Source organism: Hyperolius riggenbachi, chromosome 3 (assembly GCF_040937935.1).
Source record: "Hyperolius riggenbachi isolate aHypRig1 chromosome 3, aHypRig1.pri, whole genome shotgun sequence".
NCBI lineage: Eukaryota > Metazoa > Chordata > Amphibia > Anura > Hyperoliidae > Hyperolius > Hyperolius riggenbachi.
Window position 1 is genome coordinate 268120295 of NC_090648.1, and position 26794 is coordinate 268147088.

The following is a 26794-nucleotide window of genomic DNA, read 5'->3' on the forward strand; positions in this document are numbered from 1 at the left end:
GCAAATGAGCAGACTAAGAGGGTTCCGGATAACCAGTCATGTGACTGGGATTGTGCAAGCTACTTGCAGGAGGGATTAATGCTGGGTACACACTATGAGATTTTCTGGCCGATTTACTATCAGATCGATTATTTCCAACATGTTCGATCGATTTCTGAGCATTTTCCGATCGACTTCCTATTAAAGTGAACGGAAATTGATCAGAAAATCCTCGGTTATCGATTGGAAAGCAAATCGAACATGTTGGAAATAATCGATCTGACAGTAAATTGGACAGAAAATCTCATAGTGTGTACCCAGCATAACACGTCACTGATACTAAAACCATGCCGTCTCACAAAAAGCTATTATTCAAAACACTGCAGTGACAACACGTCAAGCATTTAAGTTACATTGCTTTATAATATTGACTACAATACTGTACTAATTGAATATAATACTATATACAGTACATAAGAGTGAACCAGTGCTAGAGACAACATTATAGTAGTGTTAGGATTCGACCACATTACAAATGATGTCAATACCTTCACAGCCTTGATTAGTAACTTCAGCAAAGGGATTGTCACAGCGGTTGCACTGGCGGCCTATGACACCAGGCTTGCATGGGCATTGTCCAGTCTCCATGTCACAGCCACGCTCATGAGCTCCGGATGGGAAGCAGTCACATGGATAGCAAGTGTCACTTCCTTGTGGCCTATAGTAATTATCCTGCAAAAAACATAGACACAACTGATATAATGAAACAGTTTTTGTACAGTAGATGAGACGCATACCAATGACAGCTCTAATGCTATGATTAACAAAGACAGTATCTATACAAATTAACCTTTTTTTAGTTTTTGGATAGGACAGAAAAAGCTTACAACCTCTGTAGTATGCTGCTGTCTCTGTTGCTTTGGGTGTTTCCTGTCTCTAAAACTAGTATGTGGAATGAGTGGCAAAGTTTATAAAGTTGTCATAGAGAACAGGCATTGGGGATACATGTGATAAATGTCCACTAGGCTCAACTGTTCCAGTCACACTGGGCAAACACAGGACTTCCTCTACATTACTAATTAAAGGATAAAGGATTTGGCTAGACTTCCACTTCATGCCTAATTTCTAAAATTTACACGGAGGGCTACCTACACCACTTACTTCTGTTTAATTCAAAAAGACACTGTTGAAAGTGTTAGTGGACTTATAATTAATGAACTTGAACAAAGCTTTGGTCAATAATTCCATACACTTGTATCACTGCTTTTAGTTCTGTTCTAAAATACAAGCGTAACGCTGTTATTGTTTACAGTACAATAATGAATCATCTGTAGTAGTTTGTATGGTGAGGAGCACAAATTTTGCATACCTGTAACTTCACATCATAATTCGTAATTACAATGCAAAATTGTAATGCAAAATTTCAGGCAAAAAAAATAATTTTTAAACTGTACAACGTCTTTTTGAAGAATTATTTTTTTTACCTTATTTCTACCTAGTACTAAATTACGTGAAAATTACAAATGGATTACACAAAATCAGTTGAATGTTTTCATTCATGTCATCAGCATTTCAGCAGAAGAATGATAATGAGTGTACAGATCAATTTACCTTTGTAGAAGACATGGGGACAGTTTCAAGTAGCTTTATTCCATCATATATCATCAAACACTGCAGCTAGTTTACTATAACCATAAGCACAGTGTAGCAGCCTACACTGTACATATACAGAAGGTGACATGTCTGGAGTTTAAAAGGGAATACAAATAATGTATGTATACTGAAATATTGATCCAGACCCCATTTTAAGTCATTTTAATCACAATTAAGTAGAATTACACCAATGCTAAATTAAAGAAGGGGGTTGTCAGTATTTCAGGCTTTCTTCTTGCAATCAACTGACCCATGCTATGCTACTCCCTGCAAACAGGCTGCCAGTTTTCGTTCCACAGTCTCAGTCTACAAAAGCATGGCTGTCCACATACAACTTCTCTCTCTGGGCCCCACCCCTCCCATAATCCAATAGTGAAGAGGGAGTTAGCCTCCACACAGCCCCACCCATAAGGCAATGCAGAGTCTGGTGATCCCATCTTATAAAGGAGAGAGGAGGCAGAGTAAACATACGGTAGCAAGCAAGCTATGACAAGACCTTATGCTGGGAATACACCATACAATTTTCTGTTAGATATACCTGCCAGATAGCATAAATCCCAACATTTTAATTTTGCAAAACGGGACACTTAGGCCACACCCCTGGCCACACCCCCAACCCCCTAGTCACGCACAGAAAAACATTTTTAAAAAAATAATTATCAGTTAATGTTACTTAGTCCCGAAAGGGGAGGCGCTGTGAGGGTGCCAGTGGGTGGGCAGAGAGAGGTGGAAAAAAATGATCAAGGCACCAGCCCGGGATGCGGGTTTACGGCATGGATGGCCGCCGCCATTAAGCTTCTCCCTCCCTCCCTCCTAATATGCCCCCCAGTGTCCCCTTCCCCCCGCAGTGTAAAATGGGCAGCGGAGCGGGCTGTAACTCTTACCATTGCCTCTCCGCTGCGTACCGGGATCCCATCTGGTCTTCTAGGCTTCCTGCTTCCTGTGATGTCACAGGAAACGAGAAGACCAGATGACATCCCGGTACGGCAGTGGTAAGAGTTACAGCCCGCTCCGCTGCCCATTTTACTCTGCGGGGGGAAGGGGACACTGGGGGGCACATTAGGAGGGAGGGAGGGAGAAGCTTAATGGCGGCGGCCATCCATGCCGCATCCCCGCATCCCGGGCTGGTGCCTCGATCGTTGTTTTCCCCCTCTCTCCCCAGCGGCCGGGACCAGGGGGGGGGGGGGCAGCACGGGACAGCCCCCCAAAATCGGGACGGCGAAAACGGGGCGGTTGGGGGCCCTGAGATAGATAAAGTTCAACATGTTGGAAATGTATCTATCTTACCATCTATCTGCTGAGCAATTAGGCATTATTCTACTCAGCAGGAGATAAACAGAAGACAATGCACCAGAGATAATGACCATTCTCTACAGAAAATAATCTAATTATGCATTCTAACAGAAAATCTAACAGAAAAAACTAACAGAAGAATCTAATGCTGGGCATACACGGGTCGATCCGGCAGCCGATTAGCCGCCGGATCGACTCTCGCCACGTCCCCGCTCGTCCGCGCGGATCGATTACAGCTCGTCGAGCGGGGAATCTATCCGGCAGGTCATCGGACCTGTCGGATATTATCAATCGAGCCATTAGCGGCTCAATTGATAAGGACAAGAAAGTCTGTGTATGCCCAGCATTACAGAAAATTGTATGGTGTATTCCCAGCATTACAGAACAGTCTTTATGTGCAGGTCTTTCTTTGGTGGTAAATTAGGATGATTTACTCAAACAATAAGGTTAAGAAAGCAGGGATGTCAACAACCAAAATGTAGTCAGTAATATTTCAACTTTCATTGGTGTCATTTCTATAAACAATCAATAATTTAATTTAGTTAAGAAATAAGACAAAATGTTTACGTAATTATCATGGAGTATCTGAAGGATTATAAATTGTCCCCGATGCATGCCCTTCAAGGACTATTAGTAGAGAAACAGGAGACTTACACAGGCAGCATTTGGGTTTTCGAGAACATTGGGGAATTACTATAATTATCATCACATTTGTATATAATCAAATTATATCTTAATTGCACATTCCATTTTAGATAAACAATTATATACATATAAATACAGTGGCTGTCTTAGTAGACCATAGTGCTCTGCTTTCTTCCCCTGAAGCAAAGAATGTGATGCACTGTTAAAATGGAATGTGCAATAAAGATGTAATTTGATTTTATACAAATGTGGTGATATATTGCTATTTTTTTTCCTCAGGGCTTCTGTGTCAGTGCCCTGTTGTTATTTACAAAATGTTTAATTGGCAATTTGTTTGAATAAAGTAAAAATATAAATGATCCTTAGTGAGGCAGGAGATTTAATGTAGTGACATTTTGCATATTGATGATCTACCGGGACTTACTTTGCAGCGGCACTCTCCATTGGTCTTGTTGCAGTCTGGGTCAAACCCTTTGCTCACGTCACAACTACAGGGGCCACATATCGGATTGCCCCACCAGCCTCTGGGACAGGGCAAATCCACTCTGCATTGCAGGGGGGAAAAAAACAAAGATTTTCTGTAAGATACAATTCGGTAAAATAACAATGCCTAGAGCGTTACAAAGTTTAGTTGTTGTGCCAGAATTCTGAGCTGTTTCCAGTCATCAGGAAGCGGGAAGTGTTCCTTACTTGTTCTCGCAGTATTGCCCATAGTAGCTAGCTCCGCATTCACATGTGTAGCCATGAGAAGAGCTTGGCTTCCTGGCACAAGTAGAGACATGCTCACAGGGGTTCAGGCTGCACACATCCACACAGTCTCTCCCAAAGTAGCCTGCAGGAAGACAAGGGGATTCAGTTACAGGAGCTACTAGGCTGGTGCCACATCAAACACTGACACCTTTCAAAATAACTTGATTAATAAACAGATATGCCTGATTAATGTTGCATATATTTTATATCTTCAAAGCCAGAGGTTATAAATGCAAGTCGTTTGATTCCATTTCGTGCATGTCATGATCAAATGGCTTTTTTCTTTTCAGTGCAAAACAGTGTCTTCTCAGGACAGCCAGCAGTCCCTGAATTCTGATGAAGATTACAGTATTATTATTATTGATTTATAAAACACCAACATACTCCATGGTACTGTACAAAGTAAGAGACATGGGACACATAATACAGACAATGGTATACATCAAATATGGACACTGGTCAAATCACAGAATTGATAATTACAGTGATAAATGTAATATGATGAATAAAATGTAAAACAGAGTGCAAGCTACAAAATGAAAAACAAATTGCAAGTCACAAAAGGGTGAGAGAGCCCTGCCCTTGCCAGCTTACAAGACGTGATACAGGGGCAAATATAACCTGTAGCTCTCACTGGTAGCTGTGAAACATAGAGGTGTACTATTCACCAGGGAGCTTCTGGGCTTCAGGGAGCCAGAACTGTAGATATTTTATTAATTTATGCATTTATATAGCGCCAACATATTACGCAGTGCTGTACAGAGTATATTGTCTTGTCACTAACTGTACCTCAGAGAGGCTCACAATCTAGTCCCTACCAAAGTCATATGTCTATGTATGTAACGTGTAGTGTATGTATCATAGTCTAGGGCCAATTTAGGGGGAAGCCATTTAACTTAACTGTTATGTTTTTGGGATGTGGAAGGAAAGCAGAGAACCCGGAGGAAACCCACGCAGACACGGGGAGAACATACAAACTCATTGCAGATGTTGACCTGGCTGGGATTCCAACCGGGGACCCAGCCCTGCAAGGCGAGAGCGCTAACCACTATGCCACCGTGCTGTGAATGTATTGTCTTCCAAAGACTGAAAAATTACAGAAAACTAGCCTGGACCAGCTCCGACTACTCCTCTGTGTACAGCTCACCTGGGGCATATGCAATTCAAGTTTTCTACTAGGTAATATGTTCACACCTTATCAATAAAATGCCAACAGCCAGCAAGAAAATACTCAGAATAATTCTGACAGTACTGTTTCACCTGCTTTTTGGTACTTTTTCAATTGCAGAGTGAAAAAGTTATTTTTAAACAGAATATAAAATAATATAAAAAATGATCTATTAGGAGAAAACTTAGCAGAAAAAGATTATTGAATTTAGGTCACGATTTACTGACCCCCTGACTCCATATGATCTGCTGCCATCAGGAGTTTCCCAGTACTTATTTTAAAACGGTCATTTTAAATCAATAACAGATATTTATTCTTAACTTTCTTTTTCTATAAGTTTTAATAATAAAATATATTTTTGTTTGTTTATTTTTCCAATATGGAAATCTGAACTATCCCAACTTAACATTCCATTTCAATTTTTCTTTGAGTAGTAAAAATCAGATACCTGCACAGAGAATGATGGGGGTTATTAGTTAACAGTCACTAAGGCAAGAGACCTTTCTTCTTAAATAATTTAGGTTTCATTACTACAGCAATACATTTTTATATGTACAAGCAAGTCAACCCTCCAAGTAGAGCTCCAAACGAATGATACATTATACTTCTCCAATTTAGACATACAATACAAACAATTTAGCACTAACCATAATAAACACTACATTCTGTGTGACGTTAAAGCAAACCTGAACTGGAAATAAACTTATGAATTACATAACTGTACATTTAGTACTACTATTGGTAAATATCAATAGTAACATAGAACTGACAAAATGTGTTTATTTTCAGTGTAGGAGTTGAATGTTGAAGCCATGATATATGCAGCAGCCATGATATAAAATGTGCTTCAATTACTTGCAAAACAAATAGAAGTAATGACTTTTTAGCTCTGAAACCTTATCAGCAGTGTTGCGTCAGCCAGACAAAAATATTTTGCCTTCTATTTAAATTTCAAGATACTAGACTTCCTGTTTGGCTGTGTCATTTGCATAGATGACAGCTCGAGTGTTTTGAACACTTGCACTGCAGGAAAAGAGATAGGGACTTCCCAAAAAGTTTTTAGTAGGACTAGTACAATATTAATATTAACCTATGTTTATTTTGTCATATCACATGTCAGTTCAGTTATGCTTTAACTGCTGCTGTTCGATGAACTTTACCTGGTTCACAATTACAAGAGAAGCTGTTCCACTCATCGCTGCAGTCACTGTTGTATGGACACGGATTGGAATCACATGGATTGTCCACCTCACAGCCACTTTCTACATTCACCACTCTCGCTTTGTTCATGTTCAGGGTAGCTGTGTTGGTTGAGGTTTCTCCCATCCTCACTCCCTAAATGACAATAAATTACATCAGTTACATGTGTGAAATGACAACATTCACATGCTGCATGTAATGATATAGAGAACACGGATAAAAACGAATGACTTGCACATGTTATGACTCAAACAAATGGCATGTGCTTTCTATCTTTTACAAAAGACTGTAAACCACAACAAACAACTCATCAGGTCATGGGCTTAACAGAACACAGTCAGGCTCCAGGCACCTTCTATACCCAGTAACAATAATAGATGTACTGAGGAGTAAACATGGTCAATGAGAAGGTAATCAATCCAGCCTGCATACAAATGTAATACAAATTGTATCCAGCATATAATTAGGTCAATCAAAAATGTCAGGAATTGCCATTGACCCAATTTCAAGCTGCATACAATGTGCATGCAAGTCAGACTTATCAGCATCTCATTGCCCATCTCTACTGAGGAGTGCTCCTTGTATGAGGTGGCATGAACGTTGGCACATCACAAAGGTGGATACGACAAGGGTTTCTCAAGAAATACCTTCAACTTTCCTAGTGAACTCTATTCATTGTGTACACCATCTCCCAGGCTTGCAGTACATTTTTTAATGCACTGCTGCATGCATGTTTTCCCCAATCAAGCTGTGTATGTTCCTATTTATAGGAAATAGGAAACAAACATAAAAAAGAACAGTATCAATGTAGAGAAAAATACACATGAACCACATCCATGTTACCACAAACACATCTGCCTTTTGAAGTGTGGAGAAGCCCTAAAGGAGGCATCAGAGCTCTGCAGCACTGACTTGAAGGAGCAATGGCTGGATTTGTGGAAGCTCAGGTGGCAGCTGGAACCAGATAACTTGGGGCAATAACCAGGGAAAAATTTGGTAATTTCTACAACTAAAGGCTGGTACACACACTAGTCTAAACTTGGCAAAGGCTGCTAGTTGAAGTCATCTCTGCTGAGAATCTGGCATGTGTACTGCTGCCCTGATGTGTCGGCTTAAAGAGGAACTCCAGTGAAAATAATGTAATAAAAAAAGTGCTTCATTTTTACAATAATTATGTATAAATGATTTAGTCAGTGTTTGCTCATTGTAAAATCTTTCCTCTCCCAGATTCACATTCTGACATGTATTACATGGTGACATTGTTACTGTGGGCAGGTTATTTAGCTGTTTCTAGCTGTTAGACAGCTTTAAACAGCCATTTCCTGTCTATGAACATTGTTACATTGTGGCAGTTTGCCAGGAGTACCGCGGTATTCAGAGCCTCTTGTAGGAGGGGTTTCAGCACAAAATTAGTCACACAGCGCCCCCTGATGGTCGGTTTGTGAAAATCATTCTATTTCTCATGTAAAAGGGGGTATCAGCTACTGATTGGGATAAAGTTCAATTCTTGGTTGGAGTTTCTCTTTAAGATCCAGAGTGGCAGACTGTTGTGTGCAAGCGCATTATTGCCCTCCTTGCCCTGCCCACTGGAAGTTGCTATGTCATGTCCTGCACTGTTGTCACTCCTCCCATTTCTATAGCAACAGAAATAGGCTATAGCCTTACAACACATCTGTATGGCACTCGGTTTTCAACTTTTGCATAGTGGACATAACTGTGCGTGTGTACGCTTCTTTAATTTGTGGACACATTTCAGGTTCTCTGGTATGCAGGAAAAATATCCTCTAGTAGTGATACTGATTATTATTTACCTGCAGCAACCATTGTGTGAAGGGCAAGAAGACATTGTTGCTTGTGGCTGCTGTGGGTCACTATGCTCTCACTGTTATGTAAAATAGTGAAGCGTGAAAAACCAGTGAAGCAAAGTAAGACGACAGAAGCAATACCAAAATCAGCTACAGTAACATAGTTGTTCCACCATGATTAGCATTGGAAGGAGGCAGATTTGTGTAACATTGTATACATGAGTGAAATATGACTGACATGGCCATCTTGTGTACAGAATGAGAGGTGTTGGGGAGAACAGAGGACACATGGAGGTAATTCCACCCTTACCTTTTCTCAGAGGACTGCTAGGCAACATGAACAAACACAAGTGTTACTGGCATACAAGTGCAAGCTATACAACACAGGTTACTGGATCGTGTCAGTACCAGCACAGATTTATAAATACCACAGCTTATTTCCTGGTTCAGTGACTGTAAGGGGTACGGTACTCTATAATTCACCTCTTCCTAAAGCCAATACTAACAATGTACTTCACATCCCAGCAATCCTTCTCAATATTAGGCTCTGGTAATACAACTGCTTGTAATATTAGAACATTGCAGAGTGGAAGTCAAGTGCACCCGTATGTAAAAAGCCCTGTGTAATCCCAAGGGAGCAAATTTATCAATTCCATATCAAGCGCAAGGAAAATTGGAGCAAATCTGGAAACAGATGCGCAGAACAAGGATTCTGATTGGTCGCCCTGAGCACCTGCTCACTTTTGCATCAGTTTTGATAAAACTGCCCCTGAGTGTTAAACGGAAGCTTACTATGCATGATGAACTCCATTAACAATTAGACTGCCCGCTATTTATTTTTAAAGCTACATGCCAGTGTTAGCATGTTTGAATTGTGTTTATTACCGGTAAATGTCTTGCCCAAATTAACATGTACCAAAGTCCACGTTAGTCAGTAGGGATGTCACTAAAGTGCAAATACATTTGAGATGATTGAGAATCATGCTAATTATTATGATACAGAATTTTGAACATGATTATGGAAATCTATTGTAAAATGGACCAATCAAATCTTGCAGTGAAAGAAAGCATTTGATTGATTTATTTTCACATTGCATAAATTTGCAGTAACAGTTGCACAATTCTGCATCATTATTTGCATATTTCAAGTAAATAATAAAATTGGCGCTGAGCCAACACTTTGTACTAAATGCCTTTAGACATCCGTGGAGTATGGATGGTAAAACACAGAACACCTATACATTTCAGAGGCAATCTAAGGGTTAAAACACCATTAAAAGCCTTAACATCATGCAGCCTGGAATGTTTTGTTTAGGGATGCAGAATACAGAATATTGAGGCAAGAGTAATAAAAAGGATATGTATTTTTATAACATGCATATGCTAAATGAACCTCAAATTGCACACAATCATCAATGTAGTCATAGGGCATTACTGATCTATCCTCCTGGAAAACATTGCAGAACTCGTGCAAAGTTATATACAGTGTATATAGTAAATCCTTCCCCATTTACAGAAGTATGCACTGTATACAGACACCGCATTGCTCTGAGTCTGCATGCTGGTCTGACAGCTTCCTCTGCCCTTCCTCGCAAGCCCTCCACTGTTCCCTATAGCTGGGGTGATAGCATTAGTAGGTAGGAAAACTCACAGCACTGCTGACATACAGTGGTATACCTGTACAAAATAGGCAAGTGTTGCTAAACAGGTGGTGAGGAGTTCAGTGGATGAAATTAACAATGGATAACTGGATATAGGAGCAATATGGACAGTGGCCTAGCAATAAAAGATGCCCACCAGGGCCCCTGGACTTGAGGGGCTCACATGGAGCCCTCATGCAGTCATTATGAGCCAATGACAGAGGTCACAATCTAAAAGAGAAAAAAAGCTAAGTAGCCAGAGCCTTGTAGTCTGGAATAGGTTAATAAACCATTCCCTTTCCTATACCGCTCTCACACAGAGGCTTCCAATAGAGACTGTTTTGGCAGTCAGAATGTTGGGACTATTATCCATACAGTTCTGTGGGGTAAGATGGGCAATGTAGGAACTGCACTGGGGTCTGTGGCACTGAATATGGAGTTGATCTGTCATAGGGTATTTAGCCTATTTGTAGGAAGCTGCATTATTGATCTGGGGGACTTTATGGATTTATTTGAGATATTTATGCTAGAAAGACACCTGGCCTTTAGATCTATCGTGTCACACTTACCTTCATGCATCCATGAAATCCTTGCATTATCAGCCCTTCTGATTCCGATAAACCACCAACTAAGATAGTCTTCAGCTTCAAGCCTGGCAGATCATTCCCAATTTCTACAGAGTTCTGTGAATGCATAAAGAACATATCAGCAAACAAGCACATCAGCAGTCTATACAGGTTTCTTTAAGAAGCAGAGAAAGCTTACATGCATCTGCATCAGTGAAAGGCCTGTGATGCTCACCTGGTAAATGCCATAGTCAAGATACATGATGGCCAGATATTTGATGTCCTTCCCATCCTTCGAGCTTTTCAGTTCAATAAGCAGGTGGTGCCATTCACCATCAGTAACTCGCGTCTGCTGGATTTGCATGCTGGCTATAATGCTGTAACCACTGTACACATCAAACTGAATATAACTGTTTACCACCTGTTTTACATCAAATATAGAAGAATTATTTTATGTTCGCTGCAGTCAAAGTTAGCCCTGGTTCACACTGCAAGAGTTTTTTTGTGATACTGATTTGAAAAGCTCTTGCTAATGCAATGCTATAGTGGATTTTTATAAAATCACATCGCTCAAGTGGGATCGCACCCATAGCATTACATTAGCAAGAGTTTTTCAAATCACACGTGCTTAGAAAAAACTCTTGCAGTGTGAACCAGCCTTAATATAAATTGGAGTTACACAGTATATGAAATCTGTATTCATGTTAAAATCAAGATCTTTACAGCTTAAAATGCTTGAAATTATATTATAGTTAGCAAGGTAGGCATAAGTAAAAGTGAAAAGGTGAACCTACAGCAATCAAATAAGCGTCATGAAAACCTTCACTGTTAAAAGCAAAACTACCGTATTTGTCAGACTATAAGACGCTCCTGACCATCAGACGCACCTAGGTTTAGAGGACAAATACCAGGGGGAAAAATATACTAAACTTGGTGCATGCATGGGGAAGCAGAATATTGTGGATTATGCCCCCTTGTACCTCTTGTGTCTCCCTGTGTCCTCCTGTGTCCCCCATGTGTCTGCCTCTGTTCTCCTTGTGTCCTCCTCTATGCCCCTTTGTGTCCCCCTGTGTCCTCCTCTGCATGGGCATAGTACAGGGAGTCCCCGGCACTGCGGTGGGTTGGAGGTTTGTATTGGCAGGTGTTCACAAGTCAGGAACTCCCTGCATTTGGACCAAAAGACGCAGTGACTTTTTTCCTCACTTTTGGGAAAAAATAGGTGAGTCTTATAGTCCAAAAATACAGTAAATGAAATATAGCAAAGTCACAATAGCAGTATTGTAAAATTTGTGTTGAGGAATATGCTGAAAGAAATGACTGTACATGGCTGAAAGTTCTCTGTCCATGAGTTATTTCACCACTGTTTGAATGGAGTTATGGGCCTTTCTGAACACACAGGGTACTAATCACATATCATTCCTAAAGCTGGTATTCCATTGAGGCATTTGCAACCTAAAATTAAAATTTTTTCTCTTTGTGCTACAAAAGAAAATTGGTGTTTTTAAATGTTTTCTAAATAAACAAAAATGTGCCAGCTTTAGTAGGGAAATTATTTTAAAATCTTGGCACGGGGGCAACGGGAGGGTAGAAGTCTAAATGATCTAGTGGTAATAAAAATAAAAAAACAAAAAAGTATGTCTCCCCACCCACTGCCAAATCCCAACCAGCAAGGTGGGCCGGCACATGGGATGACAGGAAAGAGGAAAAGGGCCAGTAAGCATGTGATCACCCCAGCTAGTCCTGACCAGCCCACATGCCTTCAGTATTAAGGTAAGTTGTTGGGGGTGCAGAAATCATCCTACTGCCAGGAAACGCACCAGTGCCCACTACTAAGTTGTACTGGGTTACTCCCTACATTCCTGTGCCCAAATAAAGTTATAGGCTGTCTCGCCTGCTTACCTGCCTTTATTGGCAGCTACCTTTACTTTTAGACATTCGCCATTTAAATTATGCAAACAACTGTAATATGTAACATGTTCACCACGATCTGACACTCCCAACTTGATTTAAACACATTTTCAACAAAATGCTAACTGTGATGTTATCAAGGCACACATTACTCACAGCTGTGGGTAGCTTTCTATATATTTTAGTGAGAATACAAAAACAAGTTACAAAAATAATGACTCATGAATACAATTAACTTAGATTTTTTTAAATAATTGACACTGTTGTAAATTACATCTGCCTGATTTTTATGAAAATGTGAACTGAAATTGACAGATTTGCTCATCATTAGTCAGGACTATCTGCATATGTAAATTATACTTTAAAGTGGAATAAAACGCTGACATAACATTCAATAAAACGTATTTTGCTACTTTTTATTACCCGTACAGTTATTTGCTTTTGTGCACAAGTAATATTGTCTGTCTACAAATTACAAGTTGCCAAAGTACAGTTTATCTGCTCTGAAAGCTGCCATTGCATTTTATTGCATAGCTGCTGTATTTATATATTAAAATCTATCTAGTGATCACTTCTCAGTTGCACATATACTAGAAGCAGAGTGAGCTCAGTTTCATCACTTTGCTTATGTTTACTAAATGAATCTGATAAAGGAATGTAAACAAAAGATAATGTTATCACCTCTTTGGATGACCAGAAGCTTTCCACTGAAGCAAGGAGCTTTCCCCTGAAGAACAAAGTGCTGTGTTTATCTGTCTGAATGCTGTTCTGCTACAATTTTTTTTCGTGGTAGTAGATGTTATGCTGTAAATAATCTTTTAGAGCGAAGAGGAAATGCTGAGTTTCCTACCACTTTAATGTTTTGTGGCCTAATATACATTAAAAATTGCTGGGTCATATTGGTTGCTTGTACAAAATGCCACAAAGCAAGTGATAATTGTCCCTCAAAAAAAAAATTCAGAGAACAAAACCCACTAGGTATAACATAAAAGAACACAGAGTTCCAGCTTGCAAGAATACCATAATATTGCAGCAGTTTGATTTAATCACAGCTATATAAATAATTTGTTGTGCATGAGCTAATTATTGTGGCTTGCATTTTCTCTGTAGAAGTGTCTTCTTATTTTACACCTGCATGTAGTTAAACGAGAACTAAATACGCCTGGCAGTAAGACGTAATCTGCTGGTATTACTTTATAATACCAGTGCTGTTCCTGTGCCCAGAACTGGAGGTGGATTTCTTTGTGTTTACGGATGTATTGCTAAGCGCCACTGTCACACTACATGAAAAAATATAGGCACTTACCTGGATATTAATCTTTGATGAAGACCCAGCATTAACCTGCATCAACATGCCACTAGGCTGTCGGGTTCTGAACATCAGCCCAATAAACCATGGCACAGACACCGTGATATCTGAATCTGTCCATATCACAATCCCATCTCCCTGGAATCGTTGTGGGAATGGCATCACTGAAAAGGCATGGACACTGTTACTGGGATTTCTTACACAAATATATGGCTCAATTTAAAAATGATAAAAACTTAACTTCAACTTTGATTTAAAAAGAAAAAAAGCAAACAATAGTATCATCCATAGCATAGAATCAGCATAGAATACTGACTGTTCAATATCTATATATATAAAATCGGATGTGTGTATGTATGTGTGTGTGTGTATGTGTGTGCCGCGATCACGCGGAAACGGCTTGACCGATTTGAACGAAACTTGGTATACAGATCCCTTACTACCTGGGATGATATGTTCTGGGGGTCTCGGGTCCCCCCTGCACATGTGGGCGGAGCTACAAACAGCAAATCAGATTTCACCCATTCAATTCAATGGAAAAAATGTAAAAGGCTGCCATTCTCACAGTAATCAAGCCAGAGTCCCCACACATGGCACAGTTGGTCACTTGGTGACCGAGGTTACAAATCCAGGAAAAGTGGGCGAAGCATAAAACAGCCAATCAAATTTCAGCCGTTCATTTTAAATGGGAAAATGTAAACTGCAGCCATTCTTAGACTGTTAATCGCAGGGTTCTCAAACTTGGCACACTTGGTCACTGGGTGAATGCGATTAAGATTCAAGAAAATGGGTGGAGCCTACAACAGCCAATCAAAATTCACCTATTGATTTTCAAGGGGGAATATTGAAACTACTGCTATTCTTACACTTTTAATGGCAGAGGCTTGAAACTTGCTACAGTCGGTCATTGGGTGACTGGGGTCCAAATTCACTAAAGGGGCGGGGCCGCATACAGCCAATCAGATTTCCTTGGTGGATAAACTGCTTCCATTCACACATTTTTTTATGCCAGGAACCTGAAAGCTCCCAAACTTGGTCATTGAGTGACTGTGTGTCAAGGTTACAAAAAGTGGGCGGAGCCAAAACAACTTTTACAGGGAAAATATAAACTGCAGCCATTCTTACACCATTAATGGCAGGGTTCTCAAACTTTGCACAAATCGGTTATTGAGTGACTGAGATTAAGATTTTGGAAGGTGGGTGGAGCCTACAACAGCCAATAAAAATTCACCTTTTGATTTTCAAAGGGAATATTTCATCTGCTACCATTCTCTTATACTGTTAAAAGCAGATGCCTCAAACCTGGTACAGTTGGTCACTGGGTGATTAGGGTCCACATTCAGAAAGGGGGTGAAGCCACAAACAGCCAGATTTGTTTATTTTTCAATTGGAATATACAAACTATTGATACCAAGGACCCCAAAGCTGGTAAACTTGATAATTGAGTGACTGTATGTCAAGGTTAGAAAAAGTGGGCGGTGCCAACAACTAAATTTTTAACATGGCAGGGTTCCCAAACTTTACACAATTGGCCACTGGGTGACTGGGATGAATATTCAGAAATGTGGGTGGAGCCTACAACAGCCAATCAAAATGTACCTATTGATTTTCAAGGAGAATATTAAAATTGCTGCCATTCTTGCACTGTTAATGGCACAAGCCTCAAACCTGGTACAGTTGGTCATTGGGTGACTGGGGTCCAAATTCACTAAAGGGGTGGAGCCACAAACAGCCAATTAGATTTGTTAGATTGATTTCAGCCATTCTGTTATTGGCAGGGTTCTCAAACGTGACACAGTTGGCCACTGGGGGACTGGGACTAATATTCAGAAAAGTGGGTGGAGCCTACATCAGCCAATCAAAATTCACCATTTGATTTTCAAGGGAAATATTTACATTGCTGCCATTCATGCACTCTTAATGGCAGAGGCCTAAAATCTGTTACAGTCAGTCACTGGGAGACTGGGGTTTAAATTCTGAAGGGAGCGGGCCAAAAATAGCCAATCAGATTTGTTTAATTTCAATGGTAAAATGCAACTTATTGATGCCAAGGACCCCAAAGCTCATAAACTTGGTCATTAAGTGACTGTATGTCAAGATTAGAAATAGTGGGCGGAGACAAAAACAACTAACTTTTTACCTGGGAAAATGTAAACTGCAGCTTTTCTTACACTGTTAATGGCAGGGTTCTCAAACTTCACACAGTTGGTCACTGGGTGACTAGGATTATTATTCGGAAAAGTCAGTGGAGCCTACAAGAGCCAATCAAAATTCACCTATTGATTTTCAAGGGGAATATTGAAACTGCAGCCATTCTCACACTGTTAATAGCAGAGGCCTGAAACCTGCTACAGTCGGTCGTTAAAGAGACTCCGTAACAAAAATTGCATCCTGTTTTTTATCATCCTACAAGTTCCAAAAGCTATTCTAATGTGTTCTGGCTAACTGCAGCACTTTCTACTATGACAGTCTCTGTAATAAATCAATGTATCTTTCCCCTGTCAGACTTGTCGGCCTGTGTCTGGAAGGCTGCCAAGTTCTTCAGTGTTGTGGTTCTGCTATGAACTCACCCTTCCTGGCCCCTCTATGCACACTGCCTTTGTGTTATTTAGATAAGAGAGAAGAGAGAAGCTGCTAATCAGCTGGATAAATCGTCCTCTGAGCTGGCTGGGCTTTCACATAGTGAGGAATTACAGACAAGGGCAAAGCTGTTTGCAGGAAGAAAAGAGCAGCCTGAAACTTCAGTGCATGGGGGAAAGAAACACACAAATGATCTCTTGAGATTCAAAAGGAATGCTGTATACAGCCTGCTTATGTATGGATGTATTTTCTATGTGTGGACATACTGTACATCAACCTACTTCCTGTTTTGGTGGCCATTTTGTTTGTTTATAAACAAACTTTTTAAAACTGTTTTTAACCACTTTTAATGCGGCGAGGAGCGGCGAAATTGTGACAGAGGGTAATAGGAGATGTCCCCTAACGCACTGGTATGTTTACTTTTGAGCGATTTTAACAATACAGATTCTCTTTAAGTGTCTGGGGTTCAAATTCAGTAAAGGGGCGGAGGCAAAAACAGCCAGATTTCTTTGCTGGATAAACTGCTTTCATTAGCACAATTTTGATGCCAGGAACCCAAAAGCTCACAAACTTGGTCATTGAGTAGTGACTGTGTGTCCAGGTTACAAAAAGTGGGTGGAGTTAAAAACAGATTTTTCTGGGAAATTGTAAACTGCAGCCCTTCTTCACTGTTAATGGCATGGTACTCAAACTTAGCATAGCTGGTTACTGGGTGACTGGGATTCATATTCAGAAAAGTGCGTGGAGCCTAAAAATGCCAATCAAAAATCACATGTCACTTTTCAAGGAGAATATTAAAATTGCTGCCATTCTTGCACTGTTAATGGCACAAGCCTCAAGCCTGGTACAGTGGGTCATTGGGTCACTGGGGATCAAATTCAGAAAAGGGGACAGAGCCACAAACAGTGAATCCGATTTGTTTCATTTCATGGGAAAATACAAATGATTGATGCCAAGGACCCCAAAGCTCACAAACTTGGGCATTAAGCAGTGACTTTGTGTCCAGGTTACAAAAAGTGGGCGGAGCCAAAACATTTTTTTTACTGGGAAAGTGTAAACTGTAGCCCATCTTACACGGTTTATGGCAGGGTTCCCAAACTTTGCCCAGGTGGTCACTGAGTGACTGAAATTAATATTCAGGGAAGTGGGTGGAGACTATAATAGCCAATCAAAATTCACCTGTTGATTTTCAAGTGGAATATTTAAATTGCTGCCATTTTTACACTGTTAATAGCAGATGCCTCAAACCTGCTACAGTTGGTCATTGGGTGACTGGGGTTTAAATGCTGGAGAGGGGCGGAGCCACAAACAGCCTATCTGATTTGTTTAATTTCTATGGTAATATACAAATTATTGATGTCAAGGACCCCAAAGCTCACAAACTTGGTCATTGAGTGTTTGTGCGTTAGGGTTAGAAAGTGGGCGGAGCCAACACCAGTCAATTACATACCCGGGCAACGCCGGGTCATCAGTGGGTGGAGAAAAATACAAATTTCACTGGGAAAATGTAAACTGCAGCCATTCTTACACTGTTAATGGCAGGGTTTTTAAACTTTGCACAGTTGGTCACTGGGTGACTGGGATGAATATTCAGAAATGTGGGTGGAGCCTACAAAAGTGAATCAAACTTCACCTATTGCTTTTCAAGGGGAATATTTAATTGCTACCATTCTTGAACTGTTAATGGCACAGGCTTCAAACCTGGTACAGTTGGTCATTGGGTGACTGGGGTTTAAATTCAGAAAAGGGTGTGGAGCCACAAACAGCCAATCAGTTTTTTTCATTTCAATGCAAATTATTGATACCAAAGACCGCAAAGCTCACAAGCTTGGTCATTGAGTAATTGTGTGTTAGGATTAGAAAAAGTATGCAGAGCCAACACCAGCCAAATACTGTACATACCCGGGCAACGCCGGGCAATCAGCTAGTATTCAATAAATACAGTCAGATTACCCTCTGTTAAATAGATTTGGTAAAACGGAACAAGATTGGACGGTTAAGATCGTATAGTGTATGGGTACCCTATAGTCATACTGTAGGACTCCAACACAATATCATGCAGTGTCACTGCCAGAGTAACGGCTTTACTCTAAAGCAGGCCATACACAAAACAATTTTGATCACCCGGAGAATGGGCATATGAAAAATAAACACAAATATGAATGCGTCTCACCTTGCTCACAGTTTTTCCCTCCAAAATGCAGAGGGCAGTCACAGTAGTAGGTGTTCCATTTGTTAATGCAAGTGCCTCCGTGCTGACATACACTGGAATCACAGAAGTTCTTTTTTGCAGTACAACCTTTAAATTCAGCAATAAAAGCACATATTAGTGCATGCAACAAATACTGACATTGTGCTGAATATATCACTTGTATGAATAAAAGCTTGGCAAGAGTGGCGTAGCAATAAGGGATGCAGAGGTTGTGACCGTACCGGGGCCCTTGCACCAGAGAAGCCCACCTTTTATTGGTGCTATGCTGTTAATGAACACTCTTTAATGTGCATTGCATAGTGAAAATCCTTAACAAACTGTGTCCTTACTCTGATTACACCTCTCTGACACTGCAACTGACCTTGGTTGGTTTTTAAGGGCCCCAAGCTCCTGAGTTACGCCACTTTTTGGGAAAGTTTAATGTGACACTTAAGTCAAACAATTTTACTCACCTAGGGCTTCCAATAGCCCCCTGCAGCTGTCTGGTACCCTCGCCGTCTCCCTCCGATCCTCCTGGCCCCGCCGGCAGCCACTTCCTGTTTCGGTGACAGGAGCTGACAGGCTGGGGACGCGAGTGATTCTTCGCGTTCCCAGACACATTAGCACCCTCTATGCTGCTATATGGTATATGATATATGCTATAGCAGCATAGATGGCGCTATCGTGGCCAGGAACGCGAAGAATCACTCGCGTCCCCAGCCTGTCAGCTCCTGTCATCGAAACAGGAAGTGGCTGCCGGCGGGGCCAGGAGGATCGGAGGGAGATGGCGAGGGCACCGGACAGCTGCAGGGGGCTATTGGAAGCCCCAGGTGAGTAAAACTCATTTTTTTTGTTTGACTTAAGTGTCCCTTTAATTATATAAAACCAACTCTTTCTGATGGGACCTTGGTTGACATTTCTTCAAGAAATCTTGCCTTTATGTATATATGGAGGTGGGAGACAGATGGGATGACTGACACTGGAAGTATTTTGCTCTGATAATAGGCAGCTAAAATACAGGTAATACAGGTAATAATGGTGCTCACAGTGGCATAGCAATAGGGGGTGCAGAGGTTGTGACTGCACCAGGGCCCCTGGTCCTGTTATAGTTTTAACAATCAATTCTATATGAGCTTTCGATTAGTGATAATCATTATTATACAGTGGTATGGTAAAGTTTGGGCAACCTTGTTAATCGTCATGATTTTCCTGTATAAATCGTTGGTTGTTACGATAAAAAATGTCAGTTAAATATATCCTATAGTGATATTTGAGAAGTGAAATAAAGTTTAAAGGATTTGCCGAAAGTGGGCAATAATTGTTTAAAGAAAATTAGGCAGGTGCATAAATTTGGGCACCACAAAAAAGAAATAAAATCAATTTTTAGTAAATCCTCCTTTTGCCGAAATTACAGCCTCTAAACGCTTCCTGTAGGTTCCAATGAGAGTCTGGATTCTGGTTGAAGATATTTCGAAACATTCCTCTTTACAAAACATCTCTAGTTCATTCAGGTTTGATGGCTTCTGACCATGGACAGCTCTCTTTAACTCACACGACAGACTTTTAATTATATTCAGGTCTGGGGACTAAGATGGCCATTCCAGAACATTGTACTTGTTCCTATGCATGAATGCCTTAATGGATTTTGAGCAGTGTTTAGGGTTGTTGTCTTATTGAAAGATCCAGCCCCGGCGCAGCTTCAGCTTTGTCACTGATTCCTGCTGATACTGAGTGGAATCCATGTGTCCCTCAACTTTGACAAGATTCCCAGTCCCTGCACTGGCCACACAGCCCCACAGCATGATAGAACCACCACCATATTTTACTGTAGGTAGCAGGTGTTTTTCTAGGAATGCTGTGTTCTTTTTCCTCCATGCATAACACCCCTTGTTATAACCAAATATCTCAATTTTAGTTCCATCAGTCCACAGCACCTTATCCCAAAATGAAGCTGGCTTGTCCAAATGTGCTTTACCATACCTCAAGTGACTCTGTTTGTGCTGTGGGTGGAGAAAAGGCTTCCTCTACATCACTCTTGCATACAGAATCTCCTTGTGTAAAGTCCGCCAAATGGTTGAACGATGCACAGTGACTCCATATGCAGCAAGATGATGTTGTAGGTCTTTGGTGCTAGTCTGTGGGTTGACTCTGACTGTTCTCACCATTCGTGATTTCTGTTTATCCAAGATTTTTCTTTGTCTGCCACTTTGAGCCTAAGCTTTAAACTGAGCCTGTGGTCTTCCATTTCCTCAATATGTTCCTAACTGTGGAAACAGACAGCTAAAATCTCTGAGACAGCTTTCTGTCTCGTTCCCCTAAACCATGATGGTGAAAAATCTTTGTCTTCAGGTAATTTGAGAGTTGTTTTGAGACCCCCATGTTGCTACTCTTCCGAGAGAATTGAAAGAGGGACACTTACAATTGACCCCCTTAAATACTCTTTCTCATAATTGGATTCACCTGTGTATGTAATTGTCACGGTCACTTACCTGTCTGGACGAGGCGGCTGGCACTTACGGATGCTGCAGGTGTTCTGGTGTATGCTGGTGGGTCCCTTACGGGTCCTGGCAGGGTGCACACTGGGCTCCGTGTGTGGCAGTGGAGACATCGGCGCTCGGCGACGCTGGTGTGATACTGTGCGCATGCGCGCCTGAAGGGCCGCCTGTTCATGCATCTTTTATGGGTTTGTGCGTGCGTTTGTTCAGCGTGATTGCGTCTGGTTGTCCGCGTCATCGCGTACGGACGTACGCGTCATAGCGTGCGTCCGTCGCGTCATCGCGTGCACCGGATGCGTCATTGCGTGCAGACGTTCGCGTCTTCCCGCCAAACGGCCTATTTAAGTCTGGAGAATGCCACCATTCAGTGCTGTAGTATTGCAGCTAGTTTTGGTGTGTGTTCCCGTGCGTGATCTTTGTATCTGCCTGTTCCTGATCTCATGTTGCTGACCCTGGCCTGGCTGACTTCCCGACTTGCTACCGACTCCTGCTACGTACGACTGCCTGCTCTGTTGCCGACCTCTGCCCGTCTGAGTACCCGTCTTGTTGCCGAATTTCTGCCTGTTCACGGATCCGCCTCAGTATCTGCTCCTGCTTGGAATCAAGTCCTGAAACCCGCCTGGAAGCTGAGTCCTTGCACATCCAGACTCAGCACGCGGGAGCGCTTCAGTTCCTGTCTGGTGACACCATTGGATCTGCTAGCGCTCCTGCCCCGTACTAGCTGTGGAACCCTGTTCCCATTCCAGGGTACAAAGTTAGTAAGTGGCAAGAGTAGCTGCCCTCAGCACATCGGTCTCCAGCTCCCAAGGTACGTCACAAAAATACTACAGCCAAAGATGGAGACCGCTGAGGCAGCAAATATACTGAGTACCTTATGCAAACAAGTTACCGCACTCACGGAGGCCATTAAAGAACTACAAGCTGGTCATGTGCAACTCGAAGGCCGGATTAATACCCTGCGTACTGGGGAATTTCCGTCACCTCCTGCTTCGGCACCTCAAGTAGTTCCAGTACCTGCCTCTGCTCCAGTGGAACCGGTTCCCGTGATCCCTGCAGTAAACCCGGAACCTCGAGTACCTATACCAGAACGCTTTACAGGGGACCGTTCCAAATTCCGCTCCTTCCGCCATGCATGTCAGCTCTACTTTGCACTGCAACCTCGCACCTTTTCTAACGAGGAAACAAAAGTAGGATTTATCATTTCCTTACTACAGGAAGAACCACAGTCATGGGCCCACAGGTTAATGGAGCAAAAACACCAGTGTTTAAGTTCTATGGAGCAATTCTTTACTTCTATGGCAGTGTTGTACGATGATCCCCAGCGTAGTGTTACAGCTGAACTTGCCATCCTCAACCTAAAACAAGGTCGTAAACCAGCGGAAGAATACACTACTGAATTCAAACGTTGGGCATCAGATACCGATTGGAATGAGTCAGCCCTGAAACATCAATATCGTCTGGGATTATCTGAGTATCTGAAAGATGAACTGGCTCGGGTGGGAGTACCCAGTACCTTGGACGAATTGATTACCACTGCCATTCAGATAGACCGACGCTTTCGGGAACGTCAACTGGAGAAATCAATGCCCTGCTCTGCCCGTACTTCTTGGCTTCCTGTAAATCAGTCACCATCTCCGATCTCTGCTTCCACTGATGATCAACCTGAGCCCATGCAACTTGGAGTCATGCGTGCCCCATTAACCAATGAAGAAAGAACCCGCAGGCGCCAGGGAAATCTATGCTTTTACTGCGGAAATCCAGGACATTTTCTAAGGAACTGTCCAGTTCGTCCAGCGGGTAAGGAGTATCTTCAGAAAGCTCAAACTCCACCCAAGTACATCCCGTCCACGGCTCATACTCATTTTAATATCTCTATTCTCTTTCAGTTTCCCGGAAGAACCCTTAAGACTTCTGCTATAATAGACTCTGGAGCCTGCAGCTGCTTCATGGATAAAGTTTTCGCCACAACTCATCAAATACCAGTGCAATCCCGAAAAGAATTATTACACATACACCTAGCAGATGGGTCCACCATCAGCTCTGGACCTGTAAACACTGAGACCCTGCCATTACTTACCTCCACCTCCGCAGATCATCAAGAATGGCTCAAATTCGACCTAGTGTCTTCCCCAGTATATCCTATTATTTTAGGCCTACCTTGGCTCCGGGCTCACAATCCCGCTATCAACTGGGCCACAGAAGAAGTTAAGTTCACCTCCACCTACTGTAATAGTTGTTGTTTTCAGCAAGTCTCAGAAGCTTCTGGCCCGTTACTTTGTACCTCTACCTTGGCAGATGAAGTTCCAGTACAGTATCACGACTATCTTGATGTATTTGACAAGAAAGGAGCCGATCAACTTCCTCCACACCGACCATACGATTGCCCAATTGACCTAATAGAAGGAGCTACCATCCCTGTTGGAAGGATGTTTCCACTCTCCGATCCTGAACAGGAGGTACTAAAGCAATATATTCAAGAAAATCTGAGGAAAGGATTTATTAGGCCTTCAGTCTCTCCTGCTGGAGCTGGGATATTTTTTTGTCCAGAAGAAAGACGGCACATTAAGACCATGTATTGATTATCGGGCCTTGAATAAAGTTACGATTAAGAATCGCTACCCCCTTCCACTTGTACCAGAACTATTTCAAAAATTACGAGAAGCTACAATATTTACAAAGCTGGATCTTCGAGGGGCCTATAATTTAGTCAGGATGAGAGAAGGAGATGAGTGGAAAACGGCTTTCAGATCACGCTACGGACATTTTGAATATTTAGTAATGCCGTTTGGTCTGTGTAACGCTCCAGCCACTTTTCAACACTTCATTAACGATATACTCAGGGATTTCCTCGATCAATTCATCATTGTTTATTTAGATGATATTCTTATTTTTTCTACATCTCTGGAGACTCATCGTCATCAAGTTGGACAGGTACTTGTACGTCTACGGCTGCATAAGTTATACGTAAAAGTAGAAAAGTGTGAATTTGAAAAGGAGTCAATTCAGTTTCTGGGATTTATCATCTCCGCCAATGGACTTGTTATGGACCCTCAGAAGATTCAAGCCGTTCGTGATTGGCCAGCTCCAGACAATAAAAAGGCGGTACAAAGATTTATTGGTTTTGCCAATTTTTATCGAAGATTTATTAAGAATTTTTCTGCTACTATTCTTCCAATCACACGACTTACTCGTCAAAATCATCACTTCTCCTGGACTCAAGAAGCCCAAGTGGCCTTTGATGAGTTAAAAAAACATTTCACCACAGCACCTGTACTAAAGCATCCTGATCCTGCCTTGCCCTTCATCTTGGAAGTGGATGCTTCTGAATCCGCAGTTGGGGCAATACTCTCTCAGAGACATGGAATCAAGGCCCTCCTTCACCCTGTGTCTTTTTTTTTCCAGGAAATTGTCTGATTCAGAAAGGAACTATGATGTCGGTGAAAGGGAGTTATTAGCCATCAAAGATGCATTAGAAGAATGGCGTTATTTGTTGGAAGGTGCTTTGCATACTATACTCATATTTACAGATCACAGAAACCTGGAATATCTTAAAACAGCTAGAAGACTGAATCCCAGACAGGCCAGATGGGCTTTGTTTTTCTCAAGATTTTCATTCCATATTACATATAGACCTGGATCGAAGAATACTAAACCCGATGCCCTTTCTCGTATGTTCCCGGATGATCAGCCTCAGGTCAGTCCAGATACAATATTGTCCAACAAGAACTTTTTGATCATGCAACCAGACATTATAAAACAGTTACAACTAACACCAACAGATATCTCAGAGGAAGTTAAATCTAATCTTGTCCAGAAACAGGATCTTTGGTATCATAATGATAGAATCTTTGTACCTGAAGAAACACGAGTAAAGGTATTTCAACTCTGCCATGACCATCAACTAGCAGGACACTTTGGATTTTCTAAAACTTTGGATTTGCTCCGAAGATACTTTTGGTGGCCAGGACTCAGGAGGGATTGCAGGATGTATGTCTCAACCTGTACTGTTTGCAACCGCTCAAAAGGAACCCATCTCAAGTCTTGGGGTTTGTTGGAGCCTTTACCCATTCCTCCAAGACCATGGCACTCCATATCCATGGACTTTATCACCGAGTTACCTAAATCAAGTAATTGCAACACAATCTTTGTGGTGCAAATGGAAAGAAAAAGCCTGGCACTAGATGTCCACCAAAGGGTGTGTGACTTCACCGGATTACGTACTTCATATTCTCAAATGTGCACTCCGGAAGCAAGCATGCATATGTGAAGATAAAGAGGAGGAGGCACTAATTGTTGCAAAGAAGGTACCTTTAATCCAGGGTGGTAGGATACATCGGGATGGAGTGGGGGTGAAGGAGGCCTGACAGCTGTTTCGCTTACAAAGCTTCCTCAGAGGCCAGTAGAAGGAACACTACTACTGGCCTCTGAGGAAGCTTTGTAAGCGAAACAGCTGTCAGGCCTCCTTCACCCCCACTCCATCCCGATGTATCCTACCACCCTGGATTAAAGGTACCTTCTTTGCAACAATTAGTGCCTCCTCCTCTTTATCTTCACACAATCTTTGTGGTGGTTGACAGACTTTCGAAGATGGCGCACTTTGTCCTAATGCAAGAGATTCCAACAGCACAAATAACCGCATCAACTTTCATTAAGGAAATAGTCCGTCTTCATGGTGTACCAGCAGACATCACTTCGGATAGAGGTGCACAGTTTACTTCCAGGTTTTGGACGGCCCTCTGCAAGATGCTGAACATTAAACTTTGCCTTTCTTCAGCCTATCATCCACAAACCAACGGCCAAACAGAACGGACTAACCAAACGCTGGAACAGTATTTAAGATGTTTTTCCTCATGTTCACAGGACAATTGGGTTCAGCTGCTTCCAGTAGCAGAATTTGCCTACAACAACTCTGTTCATTCCTCTACACAACAGTCTCCATTCTTCGCCAATTATGGTTTTCACCCATCATTTCTACCGAATTTGATTGCAGAGACTCCTGTTCCTGCTGCTGGAGAATTCATCAAATTATTACTTCAGAATCATACGGTTTTACAGAAGTCCATGGCACTAGCCCAAGCAACATTTAAGAAGAAGGCAGATGATCAAAGGAGAGGTGACTCTGATATGAATCCAGGGGACTTGGTCTGGTTATCATCAGTTAATCTCAAACTGTCCTGCCCGTCAAAGAAATTGGGACCAAAATTCATCGGTCCATTCCCCATCAAGAGGAAGATTGGCCAAGTGGCCTATGAGTTAGAGTTACCCAGTAATCTGAAAGTACACCCGGTATTCCATGTATCTCTATTGAAACCTGTTCTCAAGGATCCTTTTCCTGGCCGAATCATGGCCCCTCCTCCACCTGTCTTGATTAATGGAGAAGAGGAGTTTGAGGTGGAGACTATTATGGACTCCAGAAGAAGAGGGAGAGGCATTCAGTACCTAGTGAAGTGGAAGGATTATGGGCCAGAGAATAACACATGGGAACCTGCCTCAAACTTACATGCTGATCGCCTGATTAAGGAATTTCATCAAAGATGTCCTGGTAAACCAGCTCCAAGGGGGCATCCGGAGGCTGCCCCTTAGAGGGGGGGTATTGTCACGGTCACTTACCT

General features: G+C 41.9%; 1 protein-coding gene across 4 annotated transcripts in view; it reads right to left on the reverse strand.

The window, feature by feature from the left end:
• CELSR1 (cadherin EGF LAG seven-pass G-type receptor 1) overlaps positions 1-26794 on the reverse strand; it is a 285212-nt gene that overhangs the window by 46600 nt on the left and 211818 nt on the right. For all 4 annotated transcript variants that reach the window (XM_068276317.1, XM_068276316.1, XM_068276314.1 and 1 more), the window contains exons 8-15: positions 18670-18795; positions 13914-14080; positions 10935-11120; positions 10703-10816; positions 6649-6823; positions 4261-4402; positions 3995-4115; positions 528-711 (exon numbers count right to left, since the gene is read on the reverse strand). In XM_068276317.1, coding sequence (XP_068132418.1) covers positions 528-711; positions 3995-4115; positions 4261-4402; positions 6649-6823; positions 10703-10816; positions 10935-11120; positions 13914-14080; positions 18670-18795 — 1215 coding nt within the window. The remainder of the gene's footprint in view (positions 1-527; positions 712-3994; positions 4116-4260; positions 4403-6648; positions 6824-10702; positions 10817-10934; positions 11121-13913; positions 14081-18669; positions 18796-26794) is intronic.